Here is a 23,674-nt window from a genome sequence, read left to right on the forward strand (position 1 = left end):
AATTGATTTATAGATAATAATGATGACGAGAAAAATAAAACTAGAAAATAAAATATGCTCAATATTTCCCGTGTTTTCTACTGTCATTTCATTTTTTGAGACTAATAAGTATTTCTTTTATTTTAAATTTGGTTTTGATAAAAGAATTGGCTCTTTGCCTTTAAATTGACTCCAGTTTTGTTGATATGCATGCATGTTATAAATTATGCTCAAAGTTATAGGCTACAGAATCTACTCCCTAAAAGATATCCGCATCGTACAGTACAGATATACCCCCTTATTCATAGAAAAGTTACAGGAAGTTTTAGCTATTGAATTGTTTTGTCACAGAGAGGGAACAGTTAAATTTAAGTACCACGTATACCATAGCTCTTACGGTGAAAGAAAACATCGCGAGGAAACCTGCAAATCTAGAGTCTAACCCCCTTTCATAGAAAAGTTATAAGTAGGTCATTTTTTTAGCTATTATCCAACTGTTTTGTCCTTCTCTGTCAAGGAACAAATTGTGTCACGAAGTTTTTATTCATCGTAAGAGCGATGATATACATTGTACTTAAACTCCAAAGAACTCATTGGTACATGTCAGTGCCGGATTTGAACCCGCATCTCTGGATTCTGGCGTAGGAAGCGGGCGCTTACTCGACTGAGCTACCACCGAAACCGATGAAAAGAAAAATAAAATTCAATAAATCACCGTAAATAATAGTGATTGATTGATATTTTTATTTACCTTTTTCGATCAAATCAATCTAACGCTGACATACAATAATTACTTCTAGATGTATTATAGTAAAAGTCTGGAAATAGCGTAGCCACGCTGTTATCTCTGTGACAACCGCACGGCCATGTTTAAGAAAATCTTATACCCCCTTTTTTAATGCTGACAAATTTCAGATTTAGGCATTTTAGCTTCGACCTAAATCTAAAATAACTACAAACTCGTGGCATAATAAATAGACCCCATCGTGGCCGCGCAATCCACACGTTTACACCAGCGAAAAAGAACGCGTTTCGCGGTTGTTTAGATCACAGATTAAGTAAAGGTATTGCCATGTACAAAAATCATAATTAAAGACATTCCTACACAACACAATCTGTTGGATCAAGTTGGATGGTGGTTCCTTCACTTCATATTTAGGTTTTTATAACTATAGCCTTTAGTACACCGACGCATTCCTACGCGGCAGCGAGGCTCTGGGGAACTACTGCGGTAACGAAGGCGGTAACGAAACACCTGCGGAATTTTAGAGTACGACTTTTCTTAAAGTTTTCTCCATTATCTTTTTTTGTACGTCCAGCAGACCTTTATATATTATTCTGAATACTTTATATTGTATTTATTTTTCTTTCCAAACTCAAAAAATCATAAAACTTTATGCGTACTGACTACTGTCCAATTAACTGGACAGTGATATTCTACTCGCCCCTTAACATCTTAGTGTAATTCCGGCTTCAAGTTAAGTCAAGCGAATGAAGAGCCGACTGGCGACTGGAGACAGAAAGACAGACAGACAGATTCAAGAGAAACAAAATGGACGGAGTGATGGCGTTGCTTGATTGTTATTAGTAGCAAGAAGAATTTTTGCCATTACGTGCGGTGAATCTCGTCAAAATAGGATAATATTTGCATATCCAATTGATAGGTCAACCGTTTAAAGTTAATATCATTGTAGTTTTCTCTTTTCGGCATTACCTACTTTCTTTGATTATGGTGTCCATTTTGTGATCGGCCTTATTGTGTGGCGATATCGGTAAGTCCTCTAAATTACCTCATTTAACTAATATCTACATTAAATACTGTAAAACTGTTCTAATACTGACTTCTTTAACTCATCTCATGTAAGAATATGAAGAATCGACATGATTATCACAAGATTAGCCGCAAGTACATCAGCTGTATTACTGAGGGAGAAGTTATATCGCTGTATGTATTATGTGCACTATCATAAGCGTATAGCTTTTCCCCTTAGTGGTACAGCTATCCCAGCATGAAGACTGAAGACTAAGAGCTTCCTGAGATATTGGCATCAAAGAAGATTTAGGACATAATCCTTTCCAATTTTATTGGCTAAAATCCACATAAAATTTCTTTATTTGTAGCTATGGGGTTATTCTAGTTTGCATTCTTTACACAGGTTGCCTAAATGTTGCTGATAGGATGATGAATTTTGACACCCACACACATTAATCATGCCTGTACTACTGTATTCCCTTGGGGGGTAGGCAGAGGTGCATTGCTGCACCCTGCATTTCCCAATGTTTTGTCTAGGCACACTGTAAAACACTGTAAAGCTGCATGGTACTTTGTTTTTAGAATTATTACCTAGTTAATTCAATTATTGGTGTTGGCGAAATATTTTTGATTAATATTATTGACTAAGTATGATGGTATATTAAAAACACTTTTTGTTATACATAATTTTTATGCAGAAGTGGGTGCAGCAATGTATTTATGAATCTCATGTTAAATTTAAGTCCAGCATGAGTATTTTTATGTACCTACAATATAATATAATAGTAATGTACCCTGTTCAGAAATACCAGTTTTGTCAAAAATATCCGTAGAGAAACTCCAAATAAGAAAATTATTTGTAATGTTACAATTGCAAATTGTAAAGAACCTATAAATTATCCAGAACCTATACAATCAGTTCTATCTAGATTAACTAACTATAAAAAATATTGTAATTTATAGAGCTTCCATTATGTTATCATATTTTTTACATTTCCTTATGTCTTGTAAGTAAAGTCGGTTTTCCTTTGCAGTCGTTGAATATGTACAGTCAAACTATAAAGTCCTGACACCAAAGAGTGCGATTTTGCTAAGACTTTTTATGATCATCAGTTATTTACTTACTTTTATATACATTTTAAAAATAAAATACTGATTGATTATGGATTTTTAATGGATTTGTCCGTTACATCGATTAAATATGATCTTAAACAATTAGTTAGGATCCATTTCCGTTTTCACGACTTTATAGTTGGACTGTATGGGATTTTGAATGTCAATAAACCAATAATATAATGGACAGAGTATAATCTTAAATAAAAAAAACAGATATTGTTCTGGAGATGTGTGACATGGTACTATGAAAAATTTGCATAGTGCATTTTGGGAATATTAATTTGTAATTTTTGCATTACCATAAAGATAGGTTCAAATTAAATTTGATATTTTATTCTGTACTTGCACTCTAATTTAGTATTATCAGTGTTGGTAAGATGAAGAAGTGAGAGGATTGAACACCTGCTATTTGAACAACCAGGTGGAGTGAAAAAAATGGGTTATTAAGTTGTCTTTGTATTTTTATTTTATTTATTTTATTTTACTTTATTAGGGACAATAAACAGTTATACATTAAAGTGTAATACATTGTGTTAAATTTAAAAACTTACATAAATGTACAACCCACGACAATGTCCACAGGTTACAAAGAAACAATATTTATAAAAGAGGATACGCTATAAGAATATACTTAGGATAGCATTAAACATAAATCAGTAAATACAAAACCAAATAAACACACACTTACAAACAGTGAGTAAAATAAAAATAAATCACTATTTATAAGCATAATGTGGATTTTGTGTAAACATCAGAACAAGAACAAGAAGAAAGAGAACAAGTACTTTCTTTTGCTATCATTCCCACACCTTAAATCTAGCTATTCTCCAGATATGTACTATAATCCATTTTGTCCTGGAATTAAGAAGAATGCCACTCTCCAGTGTTTCCGAAAATGCTTAGCAAAATATCTGCAACAACAGAGCTTTGGCTCATAGAAATGTTACAAGTAAATGTTCTAGTTATAATGTAGGGCCTTGCTAATCCAGGGCCCTGCTTGTATCTGTAATCTGGACAAAGCATGTTCTTTAGATATGAAATATAGTACCTATTTTGCTACTAAAGAAACTAAGTTCTCATTTAAGTGTTACATAAGTTCACTTACATATTTTTATTATGTCTTTTGTGTCTCATGTCACATTCATCTCATAGTTGAACCTACATCACTAAAGAAGGAATTTATTAAAAATTTAAAGTATATTATATAATTATATAATTATAATTATATATAATTATATAATTATAATTATATAATTATATAATTAAATTTTTGTAGACAATAATCAGGTTTAGGATACTACTATAATCTGGCATGGGCGGTTTTCTATCTGGACTTTTAACATTATTATTAATGTTAGTATTATACCAATATTTGTAAATACTATTATATTACATTTCACGGGGAAAGTCATCTGATATAAACAAAAACTACCCTTATTTGAATGTATAAGGGTTCTGTCAGATGTCTTTCCCCGTGAAACAAGGTAACCTTTTAAGTAATTTAGTAACCATTTAACAGTTTTTTTACTTATTCATGATGTTTATTTGAAGAATTAGAAAATCATAAATGTGCCAATTTATATCTAACATGACATGGAATTTGTTTTAAAGGGCTGTACCAACTATTGCTATCCATGTAAGAATTAATTCCTGGAAATGATTTCCTCATTCACCATGTTTTGATTGATCCAAACTGTCCATGCTTCCACAGACACCCTGTATAAATATTGTCAGCCATCAGGGCCTTCAACTGTTATAGTAAAAATATTTATGTAAAAAAAATTGTTGTTACAGATAAAAATGGATGTATCAACCAATCAGCCAATTCTCGAATACAGCTTTTTTCTAATTCACTCTTAATAGAGTGATGGACTCATACAATTTATTTGGTGATGATGGAAGCGGTATGTTGGAAGGACTCACTGATCTTGGGGGGGCGGATGGTTTTACCGGAAATTCATCATCAGGTGTAGGCGGAGACAATAAAGACACTACAGATAGTGGGTGAGTTACTTTTTTCATACCAGATTTTCTGTACTTAACATGTATAAGTTTCCAGAGCTAACCTAAGAGTTTCACAATGTCTGGATAATGGCTACCTGTGGGATAATGTTTTAACATGTATGACACTTTCTCAGGTATAGACAGCAGTACAATCAAGGCACCGTGGCTCAGGAGAGTTCAATCCAGAAACTGCCATCGTTCGGCAGCAGCGGTGGCGGCGGGCAGGCGGCGGCGAGCGCGGCGGCGGGCGCGGGCGGCGCGGAGTACCACGAGTACGGCGCCTACCCGCCGCGCCCGCGCCCGCCGCAGCCGCTGCACCCCTCGCACCACGCGCACCCCTCGCACTCCTACCCCGGCTACCACCCGGGACCCGACCCTATGTACGGGATGCCGGAGCATCCAGGTGAGCAGCCATTGTTTCTACATTTATGCTGTGTTGGTTGATTGGCCTGCAGTACAGTAGTACTTATATGGTATCTGTAAAGCAGTGAAATTCTTCTATCTAATCATTCAGGTTGTCCTGGATGGTATTATAAGAGGGTTATATTCAACTAACTGTGTTTTGTTGTAGGTATCGGAGACATGTGGGCCGGCGCGCCAGGCCCTACTCGTTACTCTCCCATGGCGCCGGCCTATAGACATTCATATGAACATCAACAGAAGATGCACCAATATCCTCCACAACAAGTAAGCTTTCCAAAATTCAGCAGCATACTTTTGTTTGTTTCTGTTGTAGTTACTAAGTGATTTGATTTTTTTTGTCTTATTTTAGGGTCCTGGTATAGGAGGAATACAATCGCAAAATGGTGCCTATTTGCCGAGGCAACCACACTTCCCACAACCACCTACACAGCCAGTATATGGCCAACAACAGGTATTTGTCCTAATAAATATTAAATTATTCTTTTTAAGTTGTTTCAATCAAGCACATATTTTAATAATAATTTTTGTTCTAGAACTATCCCAGCTACACACAAATGCACCCACCGGCGACTTCAAGAATCAATCAGCACCCATCATACCACCAACAGATGGACGTGAACTCACACCAGTACGGAATGGCGCACAACCAGCAGTCGCACAGCAACATGGGGCAGCACCAGCAGCACGGCACGCTCGGCGGGCACCAGGCGGCGCTGGCGCCGGGCATGCAGGCGCACGGGCTGCACCTGCACCACCACGCGCGCCCGCCGCCCGCCGCCGCGCCCTCGCACGCGCCCTACGCCGCGCCGCACCACGCGCTGCCCTCGCACTACCAGCCGCACCAGATACAGCATCTCGACGTCAACGTCGCCAACCAGTACTCCTCGCCCAAGCCGACGGGGCACGAGACGGGCAGCCCGCAGTACCGGCCGCCCTTCCACCAGATCTCGCCGCAGGTGTCGCCGCGCGCGCAGATGTCCCCGCGCCAGCCCGCGCCGCCGCAGTCCTCGCCGCGCCCCGTCATGTCCCCGGTGAAGGGCCCCAGTGCCTCGCCGCACGCGCCGCACGCGCCGCGCCCGCCGCCGCCGCACCCGCCCTCCTCCGCGCCCTCGGCGACCACCAACACTTCGTTTGCATCACAAAACACATTGCAGGCTTTAGAACAAATGGTTCTACCTGCCGGATCTGAATACCCCTATCAACGTAATCCTTCGTCTCCTGCGATGAGTCACTTGGGTGCTGTTCCTCAGTGGAATCAAAATAAAGTTCCGACGCCAATAAGTAATGTGGCCCAGTTGGATAACAGTGATATTATGGGGAAAAAATGTGAGTCGCCTATTCTGACGACATTGAGTCCAGATCCTACTTTGATTAAACCTAAAAGTGGGACAGTCTCAGAAAATATGACTTTGGATAAGAATTTAGTTGAAAATGAGAGACCTGCACCAGCAGCAGCACCACCAATCTCCCAGGAGGGCAATGGCGACAGTTCCCGGCAGTACGCCTCACTAACTGACAGTGGCTCGAATAAAGAATCAACTAATACACCAGCCGATGTAGGAATGTCAACAAATCAGAACACAAATTCCACAATAGACTACTTAGAATCTCACACCAAATCCACAGTGGGAGAAAATGACAAACCTGACGGAGATAGTATCATGAACAAATTAGATAGTAAAACAATTGATGATACTGAAACATCAGGTGAAAGTACTGCAAGTGAACAAAAACCAGGAACAGATCAATATCCTCCGGAAAATCAAGTGGATGTGCGTAATAAGGAACAAATATTAAGCCCAACTAATATACCAGCTACTTTAGCTAATGTTCCTCCTACAAATAATAGTAATATTAATCCTCAATTAAGTGCATCGCAACCAATAAATGTGCCAAGTCCACATAACATGCCTGTTTCGATGCCTGCACCAGCAGATGGGGGCCCACAAATAATGAATCGAAATTCACCATACCCAAGTAATCCTATACCAAATATGAATCAACAACTAAATTCGCCCAGTGCGCCGGCCAGTCTGCCACCCAATATGCCGCCTTCATCACAATCCCTACAAACGAAATTTCAGAACTCTCACCCCAGAAGTCCAGTACCACCTCAAAGTCTGACTACACTGCAGCCAGCTGTACCACCAAACCTTGCACTGAACAACCTTAATGCGCCTGTACAGTCTTTACCTCATGTTGGTATTCAAACTACTATCCCGGGTCACAACCCTTCTCCAAATGTTCCTTGCTTGCCTACAATGCAACAAAATATTCCTAACATGCCACCAAATACTTCTCAGAATGTACCAATGGGAATGCCAATGGGGGTACCAAATATGCATCCCAATTTGCCACCTAACATGCAAGGTAATCAAACGAATCTGATGCCTAATATGCCGCATAATATAAATCCAAATATGGGCATGGTGATGAATCCTAATATTCCTCATGGTGCAATGCCACCTATGTATTCGCCTCTACATCACCAAGAACGGGCATCCTTACAGCAGCAAATACAAGAGATATATTGTTTACCCCCTTCTCCCGAAAATCAGGAAAAAGTAAGATGTCTTCAGGAAAGATTGGCGTTATTACAGCAACATGAAACCAATGATAAATGCAATGGAGGTCCAAATTGTATGTTACAAAATCCTGCTTATGGAGCTAAAATGGTTGAAAGTCCACAGGTTACAAGTACCACTGGCAGAGGACGAGGGAAAGGTCCCGCTCGACCAAGAAAACCAAGAGCTAAAAAAGAAAAACCTACGGCAATTCCTGCAATAGCGGCTCTTGATCAGTTGCCTGTGTCAGAAGACTGTGTCACTGCAGGTACGGGCGTTCTAAATAATTCTGAAATGGATGTAGACCCTAGTGAAGATCTTACCAATTTAGATAGTAGTATGCTTTCATTAGATGAAAGTTTAAGTGAAAAAGGTAAAAAACGAGGACCTAAGAAAGAACGAAAACCGCGTACACCTAAAGAACCGAAAGTACCAAAAGAACTGGGTGATAAGCCCGTCAAGGAACGAAAAAAGCGAGAGCCAAAAGATCCCAATGCACCAAAACGAAAAAGAAATTCTAAGAAAGATGGTGAATTCCAGGCGGATACCACTACTAATTATGATATTGATAAAGATACCTCTTCTGAAATGAAACCAACTGAAACAACTATGGATTCTGCTAATAATTCTCAAACACACTCTGATACAAATCTAGACAACACTGTAACAGACTTTGATGATATTCCTGTTTCTAAAATAGCTATAAAAGATTTACTAGAAGAAGCTGAAGCTAAACGGGAAATGGAAGATGACGATACTGATTCTTTAAATCAGTCATATAAAAAGAAAGCTACTAAGAAAAGAGGTTCTGCAGGTGGGAGCGCGAGAAAGGCGGCTGCTAATAAAAAGGTTGTTATAGGTAAAAGAAAAAGGCGTGGTGGTATTGTACCTGATTCAGATGGTGAGCCTGATGACATGATGTCAACACCCCCACCTTCACCACCCGTTGAAGATGATAGTTTAAAACGTCGCTCTGCTAGAAATACTCAGCGTAAAAAATACACTGATGATGTAATGATACGATTATCAGATGAGGAATATTCTGGAATATCAACACCCAGACGTGGAGACAAGGATTCCAAACCTGAAGAAATGCGTAAGGAAGTTAAAGATAACGTTGACGGGACCCCGAAACCAAATTACGTCTATGTTAATATAACTGATGAAGATCAAATGATCGTACAGCATGTCTTAGCATGTAGAATGGGCAAGCGGGAGGTTAAGGAATCAAGCTTAAATCCGCCCGTGGCAGTCAAACCTGACCCGGATGGTGAGCCTGATGGTGAAAAAGAACTGAAGCCACTGGAAGAAAATGAAGGAGACAAATCTGCTGTAGAAACCAAGGATAGTGTTCAACCCACTGATCCTAAAATACCAACTGATCCTGACATACCCACGGATACTAAAATACCCACTGATCCTAACATACCTACTGATGCTGATAAGACAAGCGCAGAGATTAAAGACGAACCAAAATCCGAAAAAGAAGAACCCACTGAAAATACCGATACTCCTGCTGAAGTCAAAGTTGAGGAAAAGGCAGCAGAGGCTAGTAAAGTAAAAGATGAAAATGAAAAAACTATTATTATTGATGTTGAAGAATTTTATGTGAAGTACCGCAACTTTTCTTATTTACATTGTGAATGGAAGACAGAAGAAGAATTGTATAAAGGTGATAAACGTATATTTTCAAAAATAAAGCGTTTTAAACAAAAACAAGCACAACAGATGAATATTTTCGAAATGTTAGATGATGAACCATTTAATCCAGACTATGTGGAAGTAGAAAGAATATTGGATGTCTCCGAAAACCTAGATTCCGCTAACAATACTGTTGTTAAACACTACTTGGTTAAATGGAAAAGTTTACAGTATGAAGACAGTACATGGGAACTAGAAGAGGATGTCGATGTAGAGAAAATTCAACAGTTCAAGATATTTAGCGAAATACCACCAAAAGATAAATGGAAATATAAGAAGCGCCCATCTGCAGATAATTGGGTACAGCTAAAAGAGTCTCCACTTTATAAAGGTGGCAACACGCTTAGACCATACCAACTGGAAGGATTGAACTGGTTGTTGTTCTCGTGGCATAACAATCGCAACTGTATATTGGCCGATGAAATGGGTTTAGGAAAAACTATTCAAAGTTTGACCTTTGTCAATTCTGTTTGGGAATGCGATATAAGAGGACCTTTCCTGATTATTGCTCCTTTGTCTACAATTCCTAATTGGCAACGTGAGTTCGAAGGGTGGACAGATATGAACGTAATTGTTTATCATGGTTCACAACAAAGTAAAAGTATGATACAAGAGTATGAATTTTATTTCAAGAATGAAAAGGGTGAACCAATCAAAGATATAACGAAGTTTAATGTATTGATCACAACATTTGAAATAATTGTGACAGATTTTCAAGAGCTGAAACTATTTAATTGGAGAATCTGTGTGATAGACGAAGCGCACCGGCTGAAGAATAGGAATTGCAAACTGCTGGAAGGACTGAGACAGCTGCACCTGGAGCACCGGGTGCTTCTGTCAGGCACTCCGCTGCAGAACAATGTCAATGAACTGTTCTCATTACTGAACTTCCTGGAACCGTCGCAATTTGCCAGCAATGAAGCTTTCCTCAATGAATTCGGTCAGTTGAAATGCGAATCTGAAGTTCTAAAGCTTCAAGCATTATTGAAACCTATGATGTTGAGAAGACTAAAGGAAGATGTCGAAAAAACTTTGGCACCTAAAGAAGAGACTATAATAGAAGTTGAGTTGACAAATATTCAGAAGAAGTATTATAGAGCAATATTGGAACGAAATTTCAGCTTCTTACAGAAAGGAACAGCTTCTGCTGCCAATATTCCAAATCTCATGAACACCATGATGGAGCTCAGGAAGTGTTGTATTCATCCCTATCTGCTGAATGGGGCTGAGGACCAAATACAATTTGACTATAAACAGATGTATGGAGAAGACAAAGAGGCATACTACAAAGCGCTCATCCAATCTGCTGGCAAAATGGTCCTTGTTGACAAACTGCTACCTAAATTGAAAGCTGGTGGACACCGAGTCTTAATATTCAGTCAAATGGTGCGCTGCCTGGACATACTAGAAGATTACCTTGTTTTCAGGAAATATCCCTTTGAAAGAATAGATGGGCGTATAAGAGGCAACCTGAGACAAGAAGCTATTGACCGATACTCGAAACCTGATTCGGACAGATTCGTATTTTTACTGTGCACCAAAGCTGGGGGGTTGGGCATAAACTTGACAGCCGCTGATACTGTTATAATATACGACAGTGATTGGAACCCGCAAAACGATTTGCAAGCACAGGCTCGTTGCCACCGTATCGGCCAACAGAAAATGGTTAAGATCTACAGACTTATTTGTCGTAATACTTATGAAAGGGAGATGTTTGACAAAGCATCTCTGAAACTCGGCCTGGACAAAGCTATTTTACAAAGTATGAACACAACTCAGGGCGGCAAGGAGGGCCAGGGATTGAAACAACTATCCAAAAAGGAAATAGAAGATCTTCTAAAAAAAGGAGCATATGGAGCTGTAATGGATGAAGACGCGAGTGACAAGTTTTGTGAAGAGGACATTGAGATGATATTAGCCAGGAGAACGCAAGTTATCCAAATGGAGTCTGAAAAAGGATCCACATTCTCAAAGGCTAGCTTTGCAGCAAATGATCAAAGATCTGACATTGACATCAGAGATCCAGACTTCTGGAACAAATGGGCTAAGAAAGCTGAAATTGACACCACCGAGAAAAAGGAAGTGGAAGACTTAATAGTTTCCGAGCCTCGGAAACGCACAAGTATTAAGAGGTATGGGCACGACGACGGGAACGTCGAAATGTCTGACATGGAGGCTACTCCGGACTCTGATGAGGATGAAGAAGGTACATATATTTTTTGCTATTATACCTACTTTAAATTCTATAATTTGTTGTCCCACAATGGATGTTAAAGCTTCCTTTCCTGCAGGGATAAGCCTGAGGAGCAAGCGCAAGAAGGACAAGCTGGGCCGCAAGGGGCGCAAGTACGCGAGCGACGACTACATCCCGCGCCACGAGGGCGTGCCGCTGGACGAGGAGGTGGTGTACGGCTCCTGGACGCGCTCCGAGTGCTTCAAGATCGAGCGGGGCCTGCTCACCTTCGGGTAACGTTGTGCTACTTGTGCATTCAACATCATTGATATAGCTATGATTTTATGATTATTGAAAGAAAATTTGTATTTATATTTGTATTGATTGGTGAAATACACAGATGATAGTTAAAATTTTATTTGTTGACAGGTGGGCGCGATGGGACGAAACCATTGACAAAAATCAGTTCAGAAAAGGGTGGACTCTGCCTGTAATAGAAGACTGCGCCAGAATAATAGTATGTATAAAAAAAAATCTACCAATTTTTTGCATTTTTAAGATACTCATGATGACTTGCCATGCTAATACCGAGAAAATTAAAGATTTTCGCTGAGTTAACAAAGCATAACTGATCATGTTATCAACCTGATATGTGATTACAATAGCTATCATAATTACTACAACATAAATATAATTTTCCAGGTGTTGTATTGCTTACGGCATTACAAAGGGGACGAGAAAATTAGAAACTTCATCTGGGATTTAATTGAGCCCTGTGAAAATGGAGAAGTAACAATTTCCAGAAACCATAGCGGACTTCATAATCCCGTTCCCAGAGGAAGGAATGCTAAAAAGAAGAATAGACCTAAAGATGTACCAAAACTGAGTGACATTCAGAAATGGGAGGACCCTAATCATTGGAGTTCCGCCGAGAAATATGACTGTGAGGCTTATTTAGAAAGCAGTTACAAGAAGCATTTATTCAGACATGCCAACAAGTAAGTATTTACGAACTGTCGAAGCAAAATATTAAACATAAAAAGACTTATGCAATCCTTGATCCTATGATGACTTGCCATGCTAATACCGAGAAAATTTAAGATTTTTGCTGAGTTAACGATGCACGACTGATGAAATAAAGCGTTTGTTTCCATGTTAAGTATGATTCATTTACCTCAATTAAACTAAATAGTTTTTATTATGTTTTCAGAGTATTGTTGCGCGTGCGCATGATGTACTACATAAAGCACGAGGTGATCGGCGACTACGCCACGCAGATCGAGAGCGGCACGCACGCCAGGTATGTTACCTTAGCTCGTTATTCAATATCACCATTACATGATTTTGTGACCAATATTAATAACCATCTAATAACAATTTTAACATACGCAGATTAATTGCTATTTTCAATATCCAATCATATGGTACACTTTCTTGCCAGTTAATGTTATGAACATAGTGACCAAGCGCAATGTCTTTATTCTCATTTAAATCATGCTATAGATCTGTTTGTCCCAAAAGTATTGAAAAGTCGTTGTCACTATCCAATATGGTATAGTGCAGCTCTTATAAAAATTATACGTGAAAAAAGTAAGGCTCACTCTAAATGGAAAAAGTACAAAAACCCGCGTGACTACGATGAGTTCGCACTCTTACGATCCCGGCAACGTAGGATTCAGACTTTATGTTTTAATAACTACATAGCCACTGCGGAGAAGGAAATCAAAACAAACCCAAAATTTATATGGAAATTTATTAAATCTCTTCGTGGGAATTCCGGTTATCCTAGTCAGTTTACGTTGGGTCGGTCTAACTATTCAGATGGTCCTAGCATATGTAACGCCTTTAACTCTTACTTCGAAAGTGTGTTCGCCCAACCTTCCACACACGACAAAGTTGACTACGACTACAACACTTTATGTGGTGACGTCATTGCAACGTTGACATTTACGGAAGAAACGGTAATGCAGCTTTTGAAATCCTTAGATGTTAACAAGGGCTCTGGTAGTGATGCCATCCCACCTCTCTTCCTCGTCCGGTGTGCTCCTTCCCTTTCTCTTCCCATCACAATATTATTCAATCGTTCACTTACGGAAGGTACATTCCCCAGTATATGGAAAATAGCAAATATAGTGCCGGTGCATAAAAGCGGTTCTAAATCCTGTATTGACAAATATAGACCCATATCTAAATTAAACATACTTAGTAAAATCATGGAAAAAATTGTTTACAATAACATTTATCCTATTATTATTAAAAATATCTCGACTAGGCAACATGGTTTCTTAAAAGGGCGTTCCTGTGTCACAAATCTTGCAGTATTTACCAATTTTGTACTTGAAAATATGGAAGGAGGTGGACAGGTTGACGTGGTTTACACGGATTTCGAAAAGGCATTCGACCGTGTGGACCACGACATCCTGCTTGCCAAATTACATATTTTGGGTATACATGGTGACTTGTTACGATGGACCCGTAGTTATTTGAAAAATCGATCACAGGCGGTAGTGATGGGTGGATTTAGGTCTAATTATGTTAGTATTCCATCCGGCGTACCCCAGGGATCGCATCTTGGACCTCTCTTTTACAATGCTTACATCTTTGATATCCACTTGTGTTTCGGCCCATCAAACCACTTACTTTATGCTGATGACAAAAAAGTTTACCTAAGAATTAAGACCCAAGAAGATTGTATCGCCCTGCAGTCAGAACTTAATAAACTGTTTGAATATTATACTCGTAACAAAATTAAAGTAAACGTTAAAAAATGCCAAACTATAACTTTTACACGAAAAAAAAACCCTCTTTTATTTAATTATAATTTTAATGGCGTTATGATTGAGAGAGTGGCCATGGTGCGTGATCTGGGTGTCTTGTTGGATAACAAATTATTATTCCGTAATCACATTGACTTAATTACCAGCAAAGCCTATAAAAACCTTGGATTTGTTATACGCACAGGAAAATTGTTTTCCCAACCTGAGTCCATCAAAGCACTGTATTATGCTTACGTACGAAGTGTGTTGGAGTTTGCTAGCCCAATATGGTCACCACAATATACCATTTATCAAGATCAAATAGAAAGGTTACAAATGAAATTCATTAAATACTTAAATTACCAAACACGCAATAATTCCCGTAATTATTCACGGAATTGTCACGATTTCAAAATGTTAACCCTGTATGATCGACGCTTACTACTGGATATGGGATTTCTGTTTGACATATTACGAGGAAGAGTGGACTGTCCTGAGCTACTAGCAGATATAACATTTAACACACCACAATACCGTACTAGACATACAGCAATATTTGCTCCCAGGGCTCACACCACTAATTATGGCCAAAATGCAATTATGACCCGTCTACTTCGTACTTATAATAACGTGTTTCAGGATGCTGACATTTTTCATACTAATAAACTTTCTTTTAGATCCCATGTAGTGCAAATAATCGGTGATAAGTCCGAATAGTCCGGTGGTATTGTCATATTGAATACATTTACTTTTATATATTTTATATTGGGCGTATATATATAATCTATAAACATAGTATGCACATAATAATATGTATAAGAATTTAAATAATACTGCTTGTTATATGGTTTTACATAAGTAAGATTTTACATATTTTACCCTCAAATTCATAGACACTATTGTAAATTTACAACAAGGTTTAAATTTAAGTACTTTGAATCGTACTAGTGTCGACTAGTTTCGACTCTTTACGTCAGTCAAAAAGTTAAATCTCGTATATCACAACGTTAATTTTAAACTTACTTTATAGTATCTAAAATCACTATGAATTTGGGGGATAGTCTTCAACTTACTTCTTTTTGCTTGTTTTTTTTTTTTTTCTTTCTTCAGACTATAAAATTGTATAATTTTCAGTTTTACAATGTCATTAAGTCACTGTTTCATCTTAGTTAAAATTAAGTGCCTAAATTAGAAAAATGTGAAAACCTGTTATTCGCTTGAAATGTCATATAACCCCCATGTAACATAAACTTGTATTTTGCTGGTTGGTTTTCCAAATATAAATAAATAAATAAATAAATAAATAAAAAGCGCTAAGATTACAATGTCAAAAGTATTAATATTGCAACTGCAGCTCTGGTAAGGAAGTATATCATCTAGGATAGGTGTTAGTGTGCTATTCAACTTGTAACATTTTCCGATCTCTCGATATGATAAGTAAGGGCGCCTTCAAATTAGCCGCTAATTGTCGCGCGGAAGCGCAATTAGCGGCTAATTTGAAGGCGCCCTAATCGTGCGATTTAAAAAGATCCCTTTCCTCGCTCATTCTTCTTCTCAACACTCATTTTGTTATTTTTAAAAGTTGGTGAGTGAGTGAGACAGGCGCAGCGAGTGTACTCACTTACTCACACAGTTACGCCCATGCGTTTTTGACATGCGCATTTTTATGTTTTTTTCTTCCACAAATATGATTAACTCAGTACATAAAAATGATTGCATCCAGGACACGTCACGATTAGGCTCATGGTTGCCGGCTTTCCCAGTAATCTGCATCTAGTTTTTGGCATTAGGCCGCTATCTCTATGTCAAACTTCACATAAAAGTACGCGGTGTACATCATTGAAACTGGCAACGGTTGACTATGAGCCTACCGGGACGTGGCCTTGGACTTGCCACGACCCGCAATAAGATGTAATATTTGGTGGGCCAGCGCGCTGGGCATGCGCGTGCCGCGCGGAGTGGACAGCGCGCCGCCGCGGCTGTGGTGGGACTCGGAGTGCGACGTGTCGCTGCTGGTGGGCACCTACGTGCACGGCTACGAGAACTACCTGGCCATGCGCTCCGACCCGCGCCTCTGCTACGTGGACAAGCTCGGCCCGCCCGACGAGTCTGAGTGCACCGATATCAAGTGAGTGGTTGTTGTTGTTTTTCACTGGCGCTTCCTTTAATTGTACTAATCGTATTAAAGCTGTGTGTTTTTGTGGCTTTGCGGGATATTTTATGGTCTTTTTCAATCTAAAGTAGGTAAACTTTTGTACTAATATAACTTCTCTAGTACAGCGTCAAACCAATGTTATCAAAGCCTAGCCTGTTAACCTATTCTGTTGTAAATATTTTTTACTTTAAATTTCAGACAATTTAGAGGTTCTAAGCTACTTTTATAAGTATGTAACGCTATATCCCACTCTCTCTACAGAAGCGAGGAGCGGCTGGTGCGCGCGCGCGGCGCCGGCGACGAGGACTGCACGGACGAGGTGTCGAGCGGCGCCGGCGCCACGTCGCCCGCCGCGTCGCCGCACGCCTCGCCCGCCGCCTCGCCGCGCCGCGACGACGACGCCGCCTCGCACCAGTGGCCCTCCATGCAGGACCTCAACACGAGGCTGCGCCGCCTCATCACCGCCTACCAGCGCAACTACAAGCGGGAGGAGCTCAAGATGCAGCAGAAGGCTAAGGTATGCTGGCTTGTTAACGGGAAATGTGGGCCAGTACCGGCTATCGTATTAACCTACATATCTAAGAGTGTTGGTTTAGCAGGCTGGCAGAAGTCGCACACTACGTTTATTTGCGAATTAACGATGAAATCTGCTTATTAAGCAGTTACTTATCACCATTAGTAGTTTAATCATCGAATTAAATATATTTCAGATGGAGCGTCGTGAGAGGCTAGACCAGTTCGCGCGCGACGAGGCGTCGCAGTGGCGGTGGTCGCGCGCCGACGAGGAGGCGTTCCGCCGAACCGTGGCGTCGTACGGCGTGGAGTTCGACCCCACCACCAAGAGCCTGCGCTGGGGCCGCTTCCGCGCGCTCGCCCGCCTCGACTGCAAGAGCGACGACGCGCTCACCGACTACCTGAAGGCCTTCATGGCCATGTGCAAGCGCCAGTGCGGCCTGTCGGTCGGCGAGGCGGAGCTGCCCACGAGGGCTGACTTGAAGGCCGAGCCTATTGGAGAGGAAAGGGCCATTGCTACACTAGAAAGGTTTGCGGCACTTTACATACATATACATATGCACTCACGGCTCACCCACTTTTCGCAGCACATTTTTGTACTCACGTGATAGGTTGCGAACCATATCGCCGTTTTTGGAATAAATACAATGCACTTAGGATACACATCTAGAATCTAGATGTGTAGGTTTCCTCACGATGTTTTTACATCACTGTAAGATCACTTGGTATTATTGTACTCAAACTCCTTAATTGAAAACACAATTGAAAGAATTCATTGGTACAGGCCAGGATTTGAACCCACGGCCCCTCGATTGAAAGGACGAGGCCTTATCCATTACGCCTTTGCGGCACTAATGCGGCACTTTATGTTGTGTAATTTACTATGATGAAACAATTGTTTTTTTTTTTTTCATGAAGTAATGTAATTCTGTGTTATTTGTAGGATCGACCTGCTGCGCGTGCTGCGCGAGGAGGTGGCGGCGCACGCGGCGCTGGAGGCGCGCCTGGCGCTGTGCGAGCGCTCGCCCGACGCGCCCGCCTGGTGGGCGCCGCAGCGGCACGACATGGCGCTCGTGCACGCCGTCTGCAAGTGAGCATGCGCACTACTATACTATTGATTACAAAACCACTTGGCCCTTACTTGACTTCACCTTATAGCCTAAAATCCTAGCTTCTGTGACGAGTCACTATATTAGAGCCGTTAAGTTCACTGTGAATCGTCTCGCATTGTTTAAGCTAACATACCATCATGTTGCAGGCACGGTCTCGGCGACACCTACCACAAGATATTCCTGGACCCCAAGCTACCGTTTGTAGACTGCGCCACCAAGTATTACTCGCTGGCCAAGCCGTCCCGCAAGGAGGAGCCGGCCAAGTCCTCGGACGAGGACGACGAGGCCAAGACCGAGTCCGGCAACGAGGACGCGTCCTACTCGCCCCGCAAGCTGCGGCGCTCCCAGCGCGGCGCGGGCGGCGACGACGGCGACGCGCTGTCCGAGCTGGAGTCCCTGGCGCGCCGCCCGCGCGTGGACCAGCTGTCGCCCGCGCACTGGTTCACGGAGCGCGCGCTCGAGACGCGCCTGCACCACATCGCGCACGCCGTGCAGAACTGCGAGTGGCCCGCGCCCGCCGACGCCAAGCCCGCCGCCGCCAGCAAGCCCGCCAAGCGACACATCGCCATCGACGTGGAGACGGAGCGCGCCAAGCTGCACGCGCTGCTGTCGTCGCCGCGCGCCGCGCACCGCGACCCCAAGTGGGAGCGAGACGACGCGTCCAGCGACAGCTCGCGCCGCTCCACGCCCGCACCGCCGCCCGCGCACCAGCGGCCCTCGCCCGCGCCGCCGCCGCCCGCCGACGCCGCGCCGCTCGACCTCAGCGAGGCGCAGGACTTCTCCGTGCGCCGCCCGCCCTCGGACACGCCGCCCGCCTCCGCCGCCGCGCCGCCCGCCAAGAGCCGCCTCGACGACACGCTCTCCAGGCTTATGAAGCGAAAGAATGTAGTATGTATTCAATTAATTACTCATTAATTAAGCATCCAGATGCGTAAGTTTTTGTATAATTTTTTTAATATATAATTATTTCTTATTATTCCAGCCGGCACCGGAGCAAGTAGTCGGCAAAGAAAAGAAGAGGAAGAAATTGGATGAAATTGTGCTCGGACTTTCGGCCGCAAAGACTCAGACGTCCCCGTCGAGCTCGCTGGAGCCGGCGCGCAGCAAGCCCTCGCCCGTGCTGCCCAACGTGAGCGTCACGCCCGTGCCCACTTCCGGCGCCTCCTCCACGCAACACTCCTCACAGAAACCCTTCTCAGTAACGGTAACCAATGTTCCTTCACCTCAATCGACTCCCAAGGAGTTGTCATCGTTCCTGCAACAGTCGCTCGAGCAAACGAGTGCACACAAGGGGCAGAAGGCGAGCTCCGCGGCGCCGGTGAAGTCGCTGTCGCACGAGGCGAAGGTGAACAAGTGGCTGGCGGAGCAGGCGGCCAGCGAGACCCGGCGGCGGGCGGCCGCGCCGCGCCTGGCGCCCGACGAGCACGTGCCCGTCGTGCACCGCGTCACCGGCAAGCGCCTCGTCGGCAACAAGGCTCCCCAACTCAAGTACCTGGCGCAATGGATAGCTGAGAATCCCATGTATGATATAGATCCCAAGTGGACGGAAGGCATAAAGGAACATGTCAAATTACCACAGGATGTTCGCAGTCAAAGACACTCCCCGATGCAGTCGAGCAGCTCGACTGGCGAACGTAAAAAAGGCCGACCACCTTCCTTGGATGCGGCCTCAACGAATGTGTTATCATCGAATCCCCATCTGAGCCAGAATCTCGCTGGACTAAATCCTGCACTTTTGGCTAGTTTGAGTGCGTTTGATCCAAAAACCTTGGCGTCGACTCTCTCGAATTTAACCGGTTTCGATCCCAAACTACTTAATACTTTCGATCCTAAATTATTATCGAGCTTGAGTAGTTTCGATCCGAAGAATAACCCATTATTGAGTTCATTCAACAGTATGCCAAACTTGCTAGGAGGAAACTTATTCGCTAACCTGGCCGGATTAGGGCTGCCGGGTCTTTCGTCGTTAGACATGAGCAGCCTGGCTGGAGCCAGTGCTTCCATGGACAGTAAAAGCAAGTCAAGAAAACCTTCAGAAGGAGGCAGTTCATCCAGCTCGAAAGCTAGTAATTCACAGTTTCCGTTCTCTGTGTTCCCGAATCCGAACATGTTGTATCCGCAACTGGGGCTGGGCGGGTTGAATCCGTTCGGAATGCACTCGGGCATGTCGTCGGCGTACGACGCGCTGGGCCTGCTGAGCAGCAGCCTGGCCGCCACGTCCGCCACGGCCACCATGCACGCCAGCCACGCCTCGCGCGGCTCCGGCAAGACCACCTCCACGCCCAAGTCTTCCACCGTGGTCACCAGCTCCACGCACTCGAGGCAACATAACAAACCTTCCACTCAACAGTCCGGTCAGATGCCGCAAATTTTCCTACCCCCTGACACATACTTATTAGAATCTCTCTCTAAGCAGTCGGGATTGAATTATGACGCTCTACTTAAATCGGAAAAACACAAGCGAGACCATGACGGTCACGAAGCTACAGACTTATCTAAGGTGGACAAGAAGAAATCGCACTACGACGCACTACGCTCTCATATTATGCCACCGGAATTTGCCGCAGTGCAGGAGAAATTATTAAAAGGAGACAAAAAAGATATTGACATCAGCAAAATGCTCTTAGAGCAAATGGCATCAGGAGCCCTCAGTGCCAGCCTTGTGAGTGCTGCTGAGGGAAAGAAAGGAAAAGAAGATCCCAAGGATGTATTTGAAAAGTTAAGCAAAAATTCATCAGAGTATATAGCTAGGGCTTTAGCAGCTGAAGATGTGGCGGCGAATTTGTCCATGGGTCATAAGAGAAGTCACAATGAAATGGCAAATGAACCTGAAAATCTAACTTTAATCCAGCATGAGAATGCTAGTAAGAAAATAAAAGAGTCCACAGCATCAGACTTGAGCACAAAGTCAGAAATGAAAGACAGTGCACCAACACATACGGGTGAGATGGACCTGGAGGACTTGATAGCACCATCCACAGTCATTAGGACAGGAATGAAGCCCTCTGAATATGATAGTAGTAAGATATCACCACCTAACTCGGAAAAAGATTTGTCAAAAAATATAAATCCCCATGAAGATGCCATTAATCTAGCTGGTAATGACGGTCATCAAAGCACAGCAGCAGATCCTAAAAACCAAGTAGAAAATGAAAATGATGTTTCGGATGAGAATGCAGCTAACGACGATGCCAATGATGACAGGCGAGGAAGTAAGAAGAAGGGTCGCAAGTCATCGGAGGACAGCAGCGGCGGCGCGCGGCGCGAGCTGCGCTCCAACACGGGCCGGCAGTCCACGGACACCGCACCGCAATGAGCAGAATATTACGATTCGCGGACTTTTCATTTCAAGTCTTTAATGATTTGAGTTTTCATAGATGTTGATTCTGCTTGGATAACCTAAGATACAAGTATTGTAGGGATATAATTTATAGGCGATCTCTTTGTAATACCATGACTTCGATGTGTAACCTTTTTAACACCTCAATTTGTGGATCTAAATTATTGTATTTGTATACCGTAATTTTTGAATTCAAATCTTGACAACCCACGGTTTCAATAGAACATCAGAATATTTATGATATAACAGGTCAAGTAATAAATATTATGATAATGCGCAGCAGCTAAACCAGTGCATACGCTTACAGGTGATCATACAGCATCGCCTTTACTGATGAGACTAGATTTCTGATACTGTCTGCAATATAAATACAGGCAAAAACTGCTATTTGTAGTAAATAATGATCTTATTATTTTAGGTATAAAGATAAACTTATTTTAATTCATGTATATTAATGAACTTTATAAAAGACTGTGCACGTGTTACAAACAAACATTACATTTAACAACCCACAAATTCGTTTATTTTGTCATTTAAACGTGTTTGACTTAATTGATCTCTTGCAGATGTAAAAGATAGTCGTCTTTTATAAAAACATAAATTTTAATATAAAAGCAGTTTAGATCAGGGGTATGTATGTATTTAAAATTTCTGATACTTTAACAGCAGCAACTAGTACAATTTTCTAGTAAATTGTATGAAAAGCGCCTTTTTATCTATTCAGTGGATGTATGGTCGTCGTTTAATACTATTTTATGTAGTCTATTATTTTAATGGAAGATGTAAGTTTACATCCAGTGTTTTAAAATCAAATACTTATGTATAATAATTTAGTATTTTTAAAATGAAATGGCTTTTTTTCCAAATCGAGCCAACAAAACTCATATTTTAGTATTTTTATGTATAAATCTTAACTCATTGATTTTTGCATCAAATCAGGACGTATTAACTGTAGTCATATATTTTACTTTTTTGTACTTTTACGTTGCAATCAAGTTTGATTTGAAGTAAATTTTGCTATTCTGCCTATGTTATATTTTCGCTTGTAATGGCGTTTTTTTACACTAGATTTTTAAGCGTTAAGTCGAACACTGAATGTGATAAACTATTTATTACATGCAATATAAAATCAGCGCTAATGTATGATTAAATGTAAAATAAAAATCAATGTGACAAATCATGAATAAATGTGGGACTTGCTGTTTGAATTTTCAATGTTTAAATACGATGTCTGTTTTTAGGTCCTTAAAAATATATTCATGTATAGCACAACAATCTTTTCGTGTTTACTGACCTCAGATTTCTATTGTACTTAGGCCGTTTAGGTATTAATTTAACAGCATTGCCTTAGTTTTTTTATTATTTTAGTTCGTCTTAAATGTATATTATGTTGACAAACTCCGGTCTGTTGGGTATGCCTGCCGGTACACCGGCAGCGGTGCGTGTATGTGTTATAGCAATAAACGTTAAATAATATATCATTTTAAAGTAGGCCACTTTAGAATGTTATTTTATCATGTTTATTGCTATAACAGCACATTGTAACTCAAAAACGGGCTGAAACGTTGACTTTTGTGTTTTTTTTACTGGGAATACCAAATTTTCTCACAATGACTTTCACCAGTATGCAAATTAAATACCTTCACGGCTAAAGTACGTACACCTACCCCGCTAGAATAATGTTAAAATTGAAAGTTGGCATCTGTATCGGTAAAGCTGCGTACAGACCTGCCCAACGATGGATATTTATCATACATAATACAGGGCAGATTGCAGCAACGAAGGTCAACGAAACCCGTTTGTTTGGCCGGTCTGTACGCAGCTTAACAGAAAGCTATCACGATACTTGTAAAAAAGTAGGCAGGGCAATCGGGACACTAATCGCTATCGTTACCTTATAAAAAAATAACGTAATTTTGCAATAAAGTTTCGGGTAAAGGTGGGCATAGATTACAACATTTTGTCGAGCATTTCTGAGTTCTTACGAATGGTACAATATAGGCAAAATGGGCAAAAGCATGATAAAAAGTCAATGACTTCTTTCGTCATTGTGAAAAGTACATTTCAGAGAGCGGCTCGTTGTGT

The 23,674-nt window shown here is 41.6% G+C and overlaps 1 protein-coding gene across 2 annotated transcripts; it reads left to right on the forward strand.

Annotated features, from left to right (window-relative positions):
- The first annotated feature begins 1,492 nt into the window (after positions 1-1,492).
- Positions 1,493-22,864, forward strand: LOC105388362 (chromodomain-helicase-DNA-binding protein 7). 2 transcript variants are annotated; one of them, XM_038121280.2, is made up of 16 exons: positions 1,493-1,751; positions 4,643-4,852; positions 4,987-5,255; positions 5,424-5,539; positions 5,625-5,726; positions 5,809-11,746; positions 11,832-12,006; positions 12,143-12,230; positions 12,416-12,711; positions 12,924-13,013; positions 16,400-16,597; positions 16,886-17,141; positions 17,335-17,666; positions 18,081-18,227; positions 18,396-19,137; positions 19,232-22,864. In XM_038121280.2, exons 2-16 carry the CDS (start codon positions 4,716-4,718, stop codon positions 21,563-21,565), a joined length of 11,220 nt encoding a protein of 3,739 aa, XP_037977208.2. In that variant the 5' UTR covers positions 1,493-1,751; positions 4,643-4,715; the 3' UTR covers positions 21,566-22,864. The 2 variants fall into 2 exon arrangements, with proteins under 2 accessions (XP_037977208.2, XP_048484394.1); XM_048628437.1 differs by lacking the exon at positions 16,400-16,597.
- Positions 22,865-23,674: the final 810 nt, after the last annotated feature.

The sequence above is a fragment of the Plutella xylostella genome, chromosome 4, assembly GCF_932276165.1.
Source record: "Plutella xylostella chromosome 4, ilPluXylo3.1, whole genome shotgun sequence".
Classification (NCBI taxonomy): domain Eukaryota; kingdom Metazoa; phylum Arthropoda; class Insecta; order Lepidoptera; family Plutellidae; genus Plutella; species Plutella xylostella.